This window comes from Pseudorasbora parva, chromosome 14 (genome assembly GCF_024679245.1).
Source record: "Pseudorasbora parva isolate DD20220531a chromosome 14, ASM2467924v1, whole genome shotgun sequence".
NCBI lineage: Eukaryota > Metazoa > Chordata > Actinopteri > Cypriniformes > Gobionidae > Pseudorasbora > Pseudorasbora parva.
In genome coordinates this window covers 848688-866187 of record NC_090185.1, presented here as the reverse complement: position 1 = coordinate 866187, position 17500 = coordinate 848688, and the positions used below count along the sequence as shown (strand labels likewise).

At 39.6% G+C, this 17500-nt stretch overlaps 1 protein-coding gene across 1 annotated transcript in view; it reads right to left on the bottom strand.

Annotated features, from left to right (window-relative positions):
- The window catches only part of celsr2 (cadherin, EGF LAG seven-pass G-type receptor 2), a 114692-nt gene that overhangs the window by 33483 nt on the left and 63709 nt on the right, over window positions 1–17500 (bottom strand). Inside the window, exons 11-22 of the mRNA XM_067416549.1 lie at window positions 16874–17015; window positions 16410–16530; window positions 15473–15656; window positions 12364–12465; window positions 9363–9457; window positions 8279–8488; window positions 6211–6394; window positions 4436–4754; window positions 4192–4359; window positions 1680–1806; window positions 767–967; window positions 1–201 (exon numbers count right to left, since the gene is read on the bottom strand). The exon at window positions 1–201 is cut by the window's left edge and continues 87 nt beyond it. Coding sequence (XP_067272650.1) covers window positions 1–201; window positions 767–967; window positions 1680–1806; window positions 4192–4359; window positions 4436–4754; window positions 6211–6394; window positions 8279–8488; window positions 9363–9457; window positions 12364–12465; window positions 15473–15656; window positions 16410–16530; window positions 16874–17015 — 2054 coding nt within the window. The remainder of the gene's footprint in view (window positions 202–766; window positions 968–1679; window positions 1807–4191; window positions 4360–4435; window positions 4755–6210; window positions 6395–8278; window positions 8489–9362; window positions 9458–12363; window positions 12466–15472; window positions 15657–16409; window positions 16531–16873; window positions 17016–17500) is intronic.

The window sequence follows — 17500 nt, the reverse complement described above, 5'->3', positions numbered from 1 at the left end:
CTCGGGGTCGAGCCCCACCGCCAGCCCCGTGATGAAAGCTGGCACGCCCCAGCCAATCAGGTAGTAGAAGCGCATGGGGCCAAAGTTGATGTCCCGCAGCTCGCTCCGCATTCGGTACACATGGAGCCCCTCCAGGAAAAGCCAGGAGAACACACACAGCCAGAAGAAGTGCAGCAGGATGGCCATCAACGTACACACGAACTGCAGGGAAACAAGCCTCGTCACACACAGGTCCACACACACACACAATCACACACACACACACATTTGTGACATATGGGGACATTCCATAGGCGTAATGGTTTTTATACTGTACAAACCGTATTTTCTATCCCCTTACACTGCCCTTAAACCTACCCATCACACACACACACACACACACACACACACACACACACACACACACACACACACACACACACACACACACACACACACACACACAGACACACACACAGACACACACATAGACACACACACAGTCCCTAAGCCTACCCATTACACACACACACACACACACACACACACACACTGCCCCTAAACCTACCCATCACAGGAAACATTCTCCATTTTTACTTTCTCATAAAAACTCCTCCTGTTTGATTTATAAGCCTTTTGTAAAGTGGGGACATGGGTAATGTCCTCATAGTTCACCCTCTCCTGTAATACCTGTGTCATACCCATGGCATTACACACATTTGAGTCCTCATATGTCACAAAAACATGCCCACACACACACAAACGCACACACAGAGACGTGTGTTACCGGGTTGTCGGCCTGATTGATGCCCAGGATGAAGATGAGGTGTGCGATGAAGAGCGCGGCCGCCCCGTTGATGGCGATGCTGGTCTTGTTGCTGCTGGCGGCCCTCAGGCAGCTGAGGAAGACGATAGTGAGGAAGAGGAAGCCCAGCGTCACGCCCACCGAACCCCAGGTGATCAGCTTCACCGGCAGGATCTCTCCGTTCTGCACACACACGCACGCACACATGCACACACACGCGCGCGTACACACACACACACACAGCTGTTTATGTCCACTCAGTCAGACGGGAGGACACAACAAGACTAGATCTGGAAGTAAACAGGAAGTGCCTGATTCTGAAAGTCATCTTCAGCGCAAGAAATAGTCTGGATTTGTGATTTCTGGGGCATTACTGAGTGGTTGCTAGGGTGTTGCTAGGGTGTTTGTTGGGTTTTCTGCTTGATTGTTAGGGCCTTGCTATGTGGTTGCTAAAGTTATCTTTGTAGTGGCTAGGGTGTTTCTATGTGGTTGGTAGTGGTTGCTATGGCATTTCTATGTGGTTGGAATTTGTTTTTTATATTGTTTATTTATTTAACAAGGACATTACTGTAAATGCATCATAACTGGCCAAAGGCTGTTTTACATCGGTAGTGCCTGGACAGAATGTTACAAGTTACGCTAAAATACATTATAAATCAAGTAATAAAATACCAGTTTTTCAGTAATTTCTAGGTTGCTTGGCTTTAAATATGGTTGCTAGAAAGTTGCTATGGAATCAGTGCACTGCCCTAAGTTAAATGAAACCAACCCTATGTTAGTTCTGGTTCATGTATCTACATGGTTGCTAGGCTAGTCTGAACAAAGGCCAGGGTGAGCATCAAAAACTACACAAGGCTTGGTTGTAAGCAGGTTATGGTTAGATTGGGTGTGTCACCTCTCGGCGTGAGACGTCCATGAGCACAGCAAAGCTGGTCATATGGTAACACTGGCAGCTGATGTGTGTGCTGTTCCTGAAGACCACCTCACAACCCTTCGAGGACCAGCCGCCCAGACCGCCCGCACTGCACACACACACGCAAACATCTTATGCTTACAAATTATATAGAGATAAGTACTCACAACCTTGAAATTATATGAGTATTAATCGTGTAAGTACTCACAATCTTGTAAGTATATGAGTATTAATTGCGTAAGTACTCACAATCTTGTAAGTTTATGAGTATTAATTGTGTAAGCACTCACAATCTTGTAAGTATATGAGTATTAATCGTGTTAGTACTCACAATCTTGTAAGTTTATGAGTATTAATTGTGTAAGTACTCACAATCTTGTAAGTTTATAAGTATTAATTGTGTAAGCACTCACAATCTTGTAAGTATATGAGTATTAATCGTGTTAGTACTCACAATCTTGTAAGTATATGAGTATTAATTGCGTAAGCACTCACAATCTTGTAAGTATATGAGTATTAATTGTGTAAGTACTCACAATCTTGTAAGTTTACGAGTATTAATTGTGTAAGTACTCACAATCTTGTAAGTTTACGAGTATTAATTGTGTAAGTACTCACAATCTTGTAAGTTTATAAGTATTAATTGTGTAAGCACTCACAATCTTGTAAGTATATGAGTATTAATCGTGTTAGTACTCACAATCTTGTAAGTATATGAGTATTAATTGTGTAAGTACTCACAATCTTGTAAGTATATGAGTATTAATTGTGTAAGTACTCACAATCTTGTAAGTTTATGAGTATTAATTGTGTAAGTACTCACAATCTTGTAAGTTTATGAGTATTAATTGTGTAAGTACTCACAATCTTGTAAGTTTATAAGTATTAATTGTGTAAGCACTCACAATCTTGTAAGTATATGAGTATTAATCGTGTTAGTACTCACAATCTTGTAAGTATATGAGTATTAATTGTGTAAGCACTCACAATCTTGTAAGTATATGAGTATTAATTGTGTAAGTACTTACAATCTTGTAAGTATATGAGTATTAATTGCGTAAGCACTCACAATTTTGTACGTATATGAGTATTAATTGTGTAAGTACTCACAATCTTGTAAGTTTATGAGTATTTATTGTGTAAGTACTCACAATCTTGTAAGTTTATGAGTATTAATTGTGTAAGTACTCACAATCTTGTAAGTTTATAAGTATTAATTGTGTAAGCACTCACAATCTTGTAAGTATATGAGTATTAATCATGTTATTAGTCACAATCTTGTAAGTATATGAGTATTAATTGTGTAAGTACTTACAATCTTGTAAGTATATGAGTATTAATTGCGTAAGCACTCACAATCTTGTAAGTATATGAGTATTAATTGTGTAAGTACTCACAATCTTGTAAGTATATGAGTATTAATTGTGTAAGTACTCACAATCTTGTAAGTATATGAGTATTAATTGTGTAAGTACTCACAATCTTGTAAGTATATCTTGTAAGTATATGAGCATTAATTGCGTAAGCACTCACAATCTTGTAAGTATATGAGTATTAATTGTGTAACCACTCACAATCTTGTAAGTATATGAGTATTAATTGCGTAAGTACTCACAATCTTGAAAGTATATGAGTATTAATTGTGTAAGTTCTCACAATATTGTAAGTATATGAGTATTAATTGTGTAAGTACTCACAATCTTGTAAGTATATGAGTATTAATTGTGTAAGTACTCACAATCTTGTAAGTATATGAGTATTAATTGTGTAAGTACTCACAATCTTGTAAGTATATCTTGTAAGTATATGAGCATTAATTGCGTAAGCACTCACAATCTTGTAAGTATATGAGTATTAATTGTGTAACCACTCACAATCTTGTAAGTATATGAGTATTAATTGCGTAAGTACTCACAATCTTGAAAGTATATGAGTATTAATTGTGTAAGTTCTCACAATATTGTAAGTATATGAGTATTAATTGTGTAAGTACTCACAATCTTGTAAGTATATGAGCATTAATTGCGTAAGCACTCACAATCTTGTAAGTACACAATCTTGTAAGTATATGAGTATTAATTGCGTAAGCACTCACAATCTTGTAAGTATATGAGTATTAATTGTGTAAGCACTCACAATCTTGTAAGTATATGAGTATTAATTGCGTAAGTACTCACAATCTTGTAAATATATGAGTATTAATTGTGTAAGTACTCACAATCTTGTAAGTATATGAGCATTAATTGCGTAAGCACTCACAATCTTGTAAGTACACAATCTTGTAAGTATATGAGTATTAATTGTGTAAGTACTCACAATCTTGTAAGTATATGAGCATTAATTGCGTAAGCACTCACAATCTTGTAAGTACACAATCTTGTAAGTATATGAGTATTAATTGTGTAAGTACTCACAATCTTATAAGTATATGAATATTAATTGTGTGAGTATTCACAATCTTGTAAGTATGAGTATAAATCGTGTAAGTACTCACACTATGGAGTGGTTCCAGAAAACACAGATGGGTTTAGAGCGCTCCTCAGTGGTCACCAGACGGAACTGCACTGTGATTGGTTTATCCAGCGTGTGCTGCAGTAACTCCTCGTTGTCATGAACCGTTATACTGACCACAGGAGTGTTGATGACAGGACGCTTGGGAACCCTGAATACACACACACACAGCGTTAGATCAGTGACCAAGCGAGTCTCTGAGTCTCGATCTCGTGGTCCGCTCTCACCTCAGACTCCTCTTGTCCGTGTCGTATCGCTCCGGCAGCAGTGCCGCCAGGCTGTGGAAGATGATCACGCTAGCAATGGCGTCCTGCTCGCGCTCTTCCGGATGCCGTCTCTTCCGACTGGCCGTGTGGTTTTTACCGGACTCTGCGATTGGCTCGATGTGGTGCCGGTGACCTTTCCCCTCGGGGGCGGGGATAAAGACGGAGTCGGGAAGAGTGACGGCCGTCTCCAGGTCGAGTGGGCGTGGCCCGCGCAGAGACTGATACCGTGGCAGTTTAGCTCCGGCGAAATTCATCTTCTCCAAACGATCGATGGAGATGACTGGAATTACACACGCATGAGTCCATATACAATACCAAAACACTACAACTACAAACCCGATCCCAAAAAAGTTGGGACACTGTGCAAATTGGAAATAAAAAAGGAATGCAATAATTTAAAAATCTCAAACTTATATTTTATTCACATTAGAATATAGATAACATATCAAATGTTGAAAGTGAGACATTTTGAAATGTCATGCCAAATATTGGCACATTTTGGATTTTATGAGAGCTACACATTCCAAGTTAAATGTAAATATAAGGAATGTACATATAGGGAACAGCAGGAGGACCAATTTTTCCACTTATTAGGTCAATTGGCAACATGATTGGGTATAAAAAGAGCCTCTCAGAGTGGCAGTGTCTCTCAGAAGCCAAGATGGACACAGGATCCCCCAAACTCAAAAGAGTTTGAAGTTATCCTCTTCTACAGTGATTAATATCATCCAAAGATTTCGAGAATCTGAAACAATCTCTGTGCGTAAGGGACAAGGTCGGAAAACCATACTGGATGCCCGTGATCTTCAGCCCTTGCATCACATTCAGGAATGCTACATCAAAATTTGGAGTTCTTTTTGGAAAACTGGGACGCCATGTCATCCGGACTAAAGAGGACAAGGACAACCCAAGCTGTTCTCAGCGCTCAGTTCAGAAGCTGATCTCTGATGGTCTGGGGTTCATGAGTGTGTGTGGCAGGGGCAGCTTACACATCTGGAAAGGCCATCAATGCTGAAAGGTCTATCCAAGTTCTAGAACAACATCTGCTCCATCCAGACGGCGTCTCTTTCAGGGAAGACCTTGCATTCTCCAACATGACAATGCCAGAGCACACACTGCATCAATTACAACATCATGGCTGTGTAGAAGAAGGATCCGGCACTGAAATGGCCAGCCTGCAGTCCAGATCTTTCACCATTAGAAAACATTTGGCACATCATAAAGAGGAAGATGCGATAAAGAAGACCTGAGACAGTTGAGCAACTAGAAGCCTGTGTTAGACAAGAATGGGACAACATTCCTATTACTAAACTTGAGCAGCTCGTCTCCTCAGTGCCCAGACGTTTGCAGACTGATATAATAAGAAGAGGGGATGACAGACAGGGGGAAACATGGCCACGGCACAACTTTACTGAGATGTGTTGATGCCCTGAAATTTAAAATCAACTTATTTTTCCCTTAAAATGATACATTTTCTCAGTTTAAACATTTGATACGTCATCTATGTTGTATTCTGAATAAATTATTGAAATTTGAAACCTCCACATCATTCTGTTTTTATTCACAGTTTGTACAGTGTCCTCACTTTTTGGGAATCAGGTTTGAACATCACATAAGACGACTTAAGTGAGCTAAGAGTCAGTGGGCGTGGCCTGAGGTTCTTTATCCAAAGAACCAGAAACACTCATTTTGTACATCTAGGTTTGTAAGGAGTGTGTGTGCATGCGTGTTCTGACCGATGTTGGGCGTGACGATGGTGAAGGGGCTCAGGTAGGTCTTCCTCATGTTCTGCGCGAGGGTGTTGGTGTACTCCTCAAACTGGCGCAGTAATGTGGCCGTGCCACCTTCAGTTTTCTGGATGAGCTCCCAGTGGCCACGAGTCTCCGCTGACAGGATGGCACTGCCCACCTGCATCAGGTGCTGCGGCCAATCAGAGAAAAGAACAGTCATGGTGAAGATACTGCCTTCAAGCTACTAATTATAGCAAATATAGCTTAAAATATAGCAAATAAAAAGCTGAATCTAAGAATCTAACAATCTAAGAAGTTGAATACAGAGAGAGGGCTAAACGTTTTCAATCCATGAAAAAAGCACAAAGAATCAAAAAAATGAACGAATCACTTTGAACTGGTTCATTTTTATTTTATTTTATTAATTATATTTAATAGTAGCTGAGGTGCAAAGTAAGAAATAATGTGTTTCTTTGCTCAAGAAAAATTGTCAACATGCATTAATTGTAGCATATTTTCCACGCTAAACGCACATGCATACGCCATTATTCCGTGCATTATCTAAATTAACAAGTAACCAGAGCTGGTCAGTCCCTCAGCTCATTTCCTCGAGTCCTGTACTGAAGTTCACTGTTTGAGTCTCTGTGCTTTACTGGAGTATTATTTTTTCTGTAATCTTCTGACTTTAACTTCACTCCATCTGAAAGACAAATATCGTCCTCTTTACTCCACTACATTTCTATCAAGGTCCTCGAAGTGGAAAGTCGTTTCTGTCGCAGCTTTGAAAGTCAGTGATGATTTTTTTCTTCTTTAAAAGGTGTTTGGGTTTTTGCAGAAAGCCTTTCAGGAATCACTCTTGTAGAGTCTCGTGAAGTTCAATGATTTCACAGCATTTATTAAACACTGATTTATAGTTTAGAGCAAAATGGAAGAAGACGGATGTCCAAATGCTCATTTAGTGGAGGATTCACATAAACAAAGTTGATTCTGTCTTCAGTGAAGGTGAACAGTGTGAGAATATCAGATGTGTATCAGTGTATTGGATCCGTGCATTCGGCCTTAAAGTGACAGCAGCTTTGTAACTTTTCTACAAGTATTTAAATGAGTTTAAGTTAGTCGTCTGCTAGTGTGTCAGATGGAGCGTCACTGACTGGCTTAAACCATGATGGCATAATGTGCATTTATACAACTATAATACAATAATGCGGCGACATAAAGAAGGACATTTACTTTTGATACTGAAGTACTTCTGAAACAAACTTTTTTACAACTTTCACATTTATAAAGGAGTAATATTTGACCAGCAGTACTGTTACTTTTACTCAAGTAATGAAGTACTTTGTCCACCTCTTTTAATCCATGAAAAAAACGCAAAAAATCAAATAAATGAACAAATCACTTTGAACTGGTTCATTAACCTATATTTCATTTTTTATTAATTTTATTTATAGTAGCTGAGGTGCAAAGCAAGAAATAATGTGTTTCTTTACTCAAGAAAAATTGTCAACATGCCTCAAAGGGTTAGTTCACCCAGAAATGAAATGTCTGTCATTAACTCATTAACTCGCCAATGTCTCGTGATTTCAGCAGTTTGACACGCGATCCAAATCATGACTCAATTTGCTGATTCATAACCGTTTGAATCTTTATTTGAGGATTGAACACAAACGCGGAAGAGAAGCCAATGCTGAATAAAGTCGTAGTTTTTGTTATTTTTGGACCCAAATGTATTTTGGATGCTTCAAGAGACTCTAATTAACCCACTGATGTCTCATATGGACTACTGTGATGATGTTTTTATTCCCTTTCTGGACATGGACAGTATAGTGTGCATACACTTGCATACGCTCTCGGACTAAATATAAAATATCTTAAACTGTGTGTGAAGATGAGCGGAGGTCTGACGGGTGTGGAGCGACATTAGGGGGAGGAGTTAATGACAGACATTTCATTTCTGGCTGAACTGACCCTTTAATTGTAGCATGTTTTTAGCGCTAAACACACACATGCATACCTCGATATTTTGTGCGTTATCTAAATGAATTAGTAAGTGAAGTGGGCGTGGCGCGTGTACCTCGTTGAACAGCACGTCCTGCGTGGCGCTGAGGTTGAAGCCTGTCTGGGCGCTCTCGTGGGTCAGGATGGAGCGCGTCAGCTGATACGCCACCTTCACGTCACTGCCGTAGAACTCTCCGGCGCTCCTTGTGGCGTTACGCAGCAGCGCGGCCGTTTGCTGAACGCTAGCGGAGTCCATCAGAGACGCGTTACGCGCCAGACGCTCCGCCTGCGGACACAACACACACTCGTGAGGACACGCGGGGGACACGGTGTGTGTGAGATTCTCACCAGCGGTTGCTAGGCTGTTCTGGGTGGCTGCTAAGCTATTATTGTCACCTCATTCATTGGTCTATAAAACCGCATTCTACCATCTTAAAAATATATCTAAATTACGGCACATGCTCTCAGTGCCAAATGCTGAACAGTTAGTCGATGCGTTCATGAGCTCAAGGCTAGATTATTGTAATGCTCTACTGGGTGGTTGCCCTGCTCGCTTAATAAACAAACTTATTTTTTCTTCTTACTTGAACCAGAAAGTGTGTGTGTGTGTGTGTGTGTGTGTGTGTGTGTGTGTGTGTGTGTGTGTGTGTGTGTGTGTGTGTGTGTGTGTGTGTGTGTGTGTGTGTGAGCCTGTTTATGTGGTTTATGAGGACACAAATTTGTATAACTACATGGGTATTACACTGGTATTACACTATAAATGTGGTTTATGAGGACATATCAAATGTCCTCATAATTCAAATGGCCTTAAAAACATACTAAATGATGTTTTTTTGAGAAAGTAAAAATGCAGAATGTTTCCTGTGATGGGTAGGTTTAGGGGCAGGGGCAGTGTGTGTGTGTGTGTGTGTGTGTGTGTGTGTGTGTGTGTGTGTGTGTGTGTGTGACCTGGTAATCCCTACGTTATGGGGACAAAATGTCCCCACAAAGATGGCAATATCCGAAATCCTTGTCCTTGTGGGGACATTTTTAGGTCCCCATGAGGAAAACATCTTATAAATCACACAGGAGGAGTAGCAAAATCCAACTCGGCTATTTTCCCAATACGTTTGCCATAGCGGCTTCGCGGACGTGTGTATGTGTGTGTGTGAGATTCTCACCAGCGTCTTGAGTTTGCCGAAGCTCACGGACGTGCAGTTAAAGAGGTTCGGCGACAGCCAGCCCTTGTGCTCGTCGCAGTGGCGGATCGCAGTTCCTGCACATGATAAAAACACCTGGGTGTGCTCTCTGATACCAATCTTTCATTTGAAATGGACACTTGGAAGTTTTATTGTTGCTTGGCTAATGATATCATGGTGTGCTGTGCATAACACTAGAACGACGTCTAGGATAGTTTTCCTCGCGTCAATGATGAAAAAGTATTGTTTACCTTATAACATAAATCCGTGTTCTATGACGGATAACATGACATTAATATTTTAATTGCATTATAATTTGTTTGCCTTACGCTAGTGATGTCGTACAATATACAGAATAACGATAGCGCTGATAAAAGTTACTTTACTAAGATTAGCTCGCATTCATCTGGGAACCTGATAGCTGATGTTAATAATAAAATGGTAAAAAAATAACGAAAACTTAAAACTATTATTCATTTTACATAGATTAATTTGATCATAGATCATTTGGCAAATTAAATAACTGCAAATTATAATAGTTTTCAAAAGTAACCTCATCACTTGAAGCAACACTCACCGAAGAGGTCGAACTGGAAGCCATGACTAAATCGGCCACCATAGAAACGAAATCGAAATCAAGAGGAACAGAAACTATTATTCACTGGATGGTCATATACCGTTTCACCACTAGATAAATATCACACAGTGGAGCTTTAAAAATATATCTAAATTACGGCACATGCTTTCAATGCAATTCATGCTAGTCGATGCGTTCATGAGCTCAAGGCTAGATTATTGTAATGCTCTACTGGGTGGCTGCCCTGCTCGCTTAATAAACAAACTTATTTTTTCTTCTTACTTGAGTTCTTACTAGAACCAGGAAGTTTGATGATATTAGCCCAGTTCTGTCAACACTGCACTGGCTCCCTATTAAACACTGCATACATACAAATAAAAAAAAGTGTTTGCAAAATTTAAAAAGTTTACTATTTTGTTTGAAAATGGTGTTGTGTAAGTGGCCCTAAAGTAAATAACCAATGACTTTTTACATTGGAGAGGAATCAGTCAAAGACTGACTTGAGCTGGACAATAACTTTATTGTAGATCTGCTGTAGATAAATCACTTTCTCTTCATTACTGTGACAGCGCTGTAGAAATGAAGGTGGAACAATTTTACTCAAAAGTCTTGTTGGATTTACTTAATTTAACCCTCTGGTGCTGTCCGACTGTTTTTGACCGGAATTATTATTTGTTTTTGTTGTTGAATTTTTACTTCATTGGAATGATATGAAACTTGGTAAAGGATTTGGCATTGACCAAAACAATGAGAAAAGGACACTTAAAGGGTCATGACCCCCCTGCTGCAGCGGTGTTTTTTCACACCTTCGATTTGAAAAAGCTTGTTAAAAGGGGAGTGGTCGACTGTGAAAAGGTGGGATGGTATTGTGTGGAAAGAGGGAAAGTTTGCATAAATAGGGGAGTGTCAGTAGGTGCATTAAGATTAGCGATCCCAATAGCAGCAGTTACAGCGGTTCTGAGACATGTTCTTGGTTCACGTTGGCATTGTTTACCACGGTGAGATTAAATGAGGGATGAGTACAGCGAATGAGAGAGCTATGAGTGGCGTGCAGCAGAGATCGCAAATCATTCAGCTCTTCAAATCAGCATAATTCAGTGAGAAATGAAAATAAATGTTATTCTGCATGACGAAATATTTTGCAAACGTGATAAAACTATATTTGTCCAAATATGCACGCTGTTTTGGCAAGATGAACAACGCGCCGACGTGATAAGAGAACGTGAACCACCCAACATGCGATGTGACAGTAGTCTCGACCGCGCATCTGAAGCAGAGCGACGCGCGCTGGGTTGCCGTGACGATCCGCGCTGTCTATCACTCGGCAGCTAAATCTATATTTGTCCAAATATGCAGCACACTGTTTCACTAAGAGCCCGAACACATGCGGTTTAGTGCATGGCTGTGACGACAAATAAAACGGAGAGGACGTGGCTTTTGTTCATTAGCCTACAGATTACAGATTGGTTATTTTACACTCCTGACACAGATAGTCAACGCTTGCAGGTTCGGCGTGCGATTCCTCAGGTGAATTTTACTTTACCGAGCCTTTGTAGCAAAGGCTTCCACAGACGGCGCCGGTTACAGCTCGCTCGGCGCCCTTTACGTTACTTCGTATCAGCACAACGCCTAGCTTTCCTCCGTGACTTTTCCGCACGCTGCTTCCAAAACTTCCCCACCATATCTCTACAATAATGATGGAAGACGAGCCTGACAGAAGTGACTGTCTCATGCATATTAACTAAATTATCTTGTATGCATACTACAGCGCAGGGATTGGACTGAATGAGCTTTATGTCATGAATATATATCGAGAATCGCTCGGAGCGGTCGACGTCAGCATTTGTGACGTTGCTTCGACTAAGCTTTTCAAACCGGAAGACAGAAATCGCTCTGAAAAATGCAAAAATAACTATTTTCACATATGAATGCCATTAATGAGTACCCTTTGTGTTTTCAATGATGTGCAGCCTATACATATCTGTTTACATCTAAAAAAAAGTGTTTTGGGGTTTCATGACCCTTTAAAAACGAGTGCATTGGAAATGAATGGAAGATGAGTGTCACCTAGTGGAAGAGTTTGGTACTGCACACACACAATCACAGCTTGCTCAGATTTATGATTTTGATTTAGAGTAAAACTATGTTTTGGAAAATACATATTTTATATAAAAAAATTAAATAATATTTTTATACATTTTTCATGACAATAAATGTAAAAAAGCAACAAAAAATTATCTGATAATATAATCTGCCAGGTGTGGCCTTTAAAAGACCTCAAACTTCAGTCTGTGATCCACAGATTCAAGATTTATGATAATCTAGTACCATAAAATCCCCTACAAACACGAAACGTTATGGAACTAAAATAAAGATCGTGTGAGTTTAATGGTGTCTGGCTCTTACCGACGGATCCTTTCGGACACGAGACGGCGGCCGGTAAGCCAAACTTGGTCCGAGGCCACCAGATGCCCGCCTCGATGGCCTGAGGACAGCTGTCGTAGATCACTGGAACACACACACACACACACACACACACACACACACTTCACTGGAAGAACTCTGGGGGTGGACTCAGCCGTACCGTGAGCTTGAGACCAGTGTTGGGGAAAGTTACTAACTCATTAACTGACTCATTAAAGGTCATCAGCAAGACTTCGGTCAATAAAGTGAGATGAAAGCATAAAGCTATTTGTTTTATTGAACATATTCAAGTATTGAGGGTTTGCATAGTATTTTCTGATTTTGTCACAGATTTGGTTAATTTTGAGGAGTAGTGAATCATTTTTTTGTGCAAATGACATTTAGTAAATGCACTACAATAGAATTACAAAAACCCTCATGTTTACACACAATGACTGCACTTACGATTTATCTCAGCATTAGGACAGTAGAGCTCTCAGTCTTATAAATGGGAAAACAAAGTAACTTGCATTACTTATTTGAAAAATTAACTCAGATATTTTGTTGTAAATTTTAAAAGTATTAATTACTTACTAGTTACTTGAAAAAGTAATCTGATTACGTAACTCGAGTTACTTCTAATGCATTACTTTACTAGTTACTTGAAAAAGTAATCTGATTACGTAACTCGAGTTACTTCTAATGCGTTACTTTACTAGTTACTTGAAAAAGTAATCCGATTACATGACTCAAGTTACTTGTAATGCGTTACTTTACTAGTTACTTGAAAAAGTAAGCTGATTACGTAACTCGAGTTACTTGTAATGCGTTACTTTACTAGTTACTTGAAAAAGTAATCTGATTACGTAACTCGAGTTACTTGTAATGCGTTACTTTACTAGTTACTTGAAAAAGTAATCTGATTACGTAACTCGAGTTACTTGTAATGCGTTACTTTACTAGTTACTTGAAAAAGTAATCCGATTACGTAACTCGAGTTACTTGTAATGCGTTACTTTACTAGTTACTTGAAAAAGTAATCCGATTACGTAACTCGAGTTACTTGTAATGCGTTACTTTACTAGTTACTTGAAAAAGTAATCTGATTACGTAACTCGAGTTACTTGTAATGCGTTACTTTACTAGTTACTTGAAAAAGTAATCTGATTACGTAACTCGAGTTACTTGTAATGCGTTACTTTACTAGTTACTTGAAAAAGTAATCTGATTACGTAACTCGAGTTACTTGTAATGCATTACTTTACTAGTTACTTGAAAAAGTAATCTGATTACGTAACTCGAGTTACTTGTAATGCGTTACTTTACTAGTTACTTGAAAAAGTAATCCGATTACATGACTCAAGTTACTTGTAATGCGTTACTTTACTAGTTACTTGAAAAAGTAATCTGATTACGTAACTCGAGTTATTTGTAATGCGTTACTTTACTAGTTACTTGAAAAAGTAATCTGATTACGTAACTCGAGTTACTTGTAATTCGTTACTTTACTAGTTACTTGAAAAAGTAATCCGATTACGTAACTCGAGTTACTTGTAATGCGTTACTTTACTAGTTACTTGAAAAAGTAATCCGATTACATGACTCGAGTTACTTGTAATGCGTTACTTTACTAGTTACTTGAAAAAGTAATCTGATTACGTAACTTGAGTTACTTGTAATGCGTTACTTTACTAGTTACTTGAAAAAGTAATCTGATTACGTAACTCGAGTTACTTGTAATGCGTTACTTTACTAGTTACTTGAAAAAGTAATCCGATTACGTAACTCGAGTTACTTGTAATGCGTTACTTTACTAGTTACTTGAAAAAGTAATCTGATTACGTAACTCGAGTTACTTGTAATGCGTTACTTTACTAGTTACTTGAAAAAGTAATCCGATTACATGACTCAAGTTACTTGTAATGCGTTACTTTACTAGTTACTTGAAAAAGTAATCTGATTACGTAACTCGAGTTACTTGTAATGCGTTACTTTACTAGTTACTTGAAAAAGTAATCTGATTACGTAACTCGAGTTACTTGTAATGCGTTACTTTACTAGTTACTTGAAAAAGTAATCTGATTACGTAACTCGAGTTACTTGTAATGCATTACTTTACTAGTTACTTGAAAAAGTAATCTGATTACGTAACTCGAGTTACTTGTAATGCGTTACTTTACTAGTTACTTGTAAAAGTAATCCGATTACATGACTCAAGTTACTTGTAATGCGTTACTTTACTAGTTACTTGAAAAAGTAATCTGATTACGTAACTCGAGTTATTTGTAATGCGTTACTTTACTAGTTACTTGAAAAAGTAATCTGATTACGTAACTCGAGTTACTTGTAATGCGTTACTTTACTAGTTACTTGAAAAAGTAATCCGATTACGTAACTCGAGTTACTTGTAATGTGTTACTTTACTAGTTACTTGAAAAAGTAATCCGATTACATGACTCGAGTTACTTGTAATGCGTTACTTTACTAGTTACTTGAAAAAGTAATCTGATTACGTAACTTGAGTTACTTGTAATGCGTTACTTTACTAGTTACTTGAAAAAGTAATCTGATTACGTAACTCGAGTTACTTGTAATGCGTTACTTTACTAGTTACTTGAAAAAGTAATCCGATTACATGACTCAAGTTACTTGTAATGCATTACTTTACTAGTTACTTGAAAAAGTAATCTGATTACGTAACTCGAGTTATTTGTAATGCGTTACTTTACTAGTTACTTGAAAAAGTAATCTGATTACGTAACTCGAGTTACTTGTAATGCGTTACTTTACTAGTTACTTGAAAAAGTAATCCGATTACATGACTCAAGTTACTTGTAATGCGTTACTTTACTAGTTACTTGAAAAAGTAATCTGATTACGTAACTCGAGTTACTTGTAATGCGTTACTTTACAAGTTACTTGAAAAAGTAATCCGATTACATGACTCAAGTTACTTGTAATGCGTTACTTTACTAGTTACTTGAAAAAGTAATCTGATTACGTAACTCGAGTTACTTGTAATGCGTTACTTTACTAGTTACTTGAAAAAGTAATCTGATTACGTAACTCGAGTTACTTGTAATGTGTTTCCCCGACACTGTTTGAGACTGACCTTCGCAGCCGCTGGGCGAGACTTCGGCGAACGGGTTATCACAGCGGTCACACTGGCGACCTATGACCCCCGGCTTACACTGACACTGACCACTGTCCCGGTCGCAGGCGCGCGAGAACGAGCCCACGGCGTAACACTCGCACAACACACACACATCGCCGTAAGCTGGCCGGAAGTGATTGTCCTGAGAAGAGAGTTAATACATTAAAAATATGTTTAAAAATATGTAAAAATACTGTTTATTAAACAATATTAAAATAAAATAATTCAAAATAAATTATAGACTATATAGTTCAGTAAAAAAACGAAACAATATAATAAAAATAATACATTATTAAATGTATTAAACCATACAAAATTATGATTTTAAAACTTCTTAACTGTCTCGGTCCTGCTGGCGGGTCGCTTGGCACTCTTTATTTGATCCCCTTTTTTCGTACCATATACTTTAGTAATAATCATAATTTAGGTATCATTCGAAAGCTAACAAACTCAAAATTTATCCTGTGAAAACCATTTAAAATCAGATGTTGAATTACCATGGAAACGGTACTCTAAATTTTTCAAGCAGGCTCCTCCCCCTAGTGGGCGGGGTCATGTCTCATATTACACAATTTATTTTAACTGCTTTATAATCATAATAGCTTCTAATCTTGACAAAACACGTATCATCGGACAGGTCAGAGTCTCAAGGCTCCATATTCGGTGACTGTTTTGCGATGGACGTGATATTTGGACTGAACTTTACAGGAAAATGCATAAAAAAACAATCAATGGAATGTGTGTGACACCCGGTGGCTGTTTTTGGTACAGCGCCGGAAAAAAATCAGGAGGATAGAATGTACAGTTTAAAATCCATTACGTCTGTGGAGAGTCCCCACAAAGATAGTGAACCAGACATGAGTGTGTGTGTGTGTGTGTTGTCATGTATGATTACCTTGCAGCGACACACTCCACTGGTCTTATTACAGTCGGCGTCGAATCCTTTCGCCGTGTCACAGTTACACGGACCACATGACTTCTCACCCCACCACCCGCGGGGACACGGCAGGTCCGTCCTGACACACACACACACACACACACACGTCAGTACACAAGTGTAATCACACACAAACACACACACACAAAAACACGCACACGCCAGTACACGCGTCATCACACACACACACACACGTCAGTACACACGTCATCACACACACACACGTCAGTACATGCGTCATCACACACACACACAAATACACACACGTCAGTAAACACGCGTCATCACGCACAAACACACACACACGTCAGTACACACGCGTCATCACACACACACACACACACACACACACACATCATCACACACACACACACACACACACACGTCATCACAGCACTGCAGCGAATCAGAAACTGTCGTACTTTCTCTCGCAGTATTGCCCGAAGAAGCTGCTGGGACACGTGCAGGTGTATCCGTGGGCGGAGCTTGGCTTCCTGCTGCATGCTGATTGGTGCTCGCAGGGGTTCAGCTCGCAGGCGTCCGTGCAGCTGCTGCCATAGTAACCTGTTCAGAAATGATGTCATGATGTGTGTGTGTGTGTGTGTGTGTGTGTGTGTGTGTGTGTGTATGAGTGGGACATGAGAAGCAGATGAACCGACTGATGACTGATCAGGAGTGTGTGTGTGTGTGTGTGGGGACTGACCAGTGTGGCAGCGGCAGGAGTGTGTGTGTGTGTGTATGTGAGAGAGAGAGGGACTGACCAGTGTGGCAGCGGCAGGAGTGTGTGTGTGTGGGGGGGGGACTGACCGGTGTGGCAGCGGCAGGAGTGTGTGAGTGTGTGTGAGTGAGTGACAGGGACTGACCCGTGTGGCAGCGGCAGGAGTGTGTGTGTGTGTGTGGGGACTGACCGGTGTGGCAGCGGCAGGAGTGTGTGTGTGTGTGTATGTGAGAGAGAGAGGGACTGACCAGTGTGGCAGCGGCAGGAGTGTGTGTGTGGGGGGGGGGGGACTGACCGGTGTGGCAGCGGCAGGAGTGTGTGAGTGTGTGTG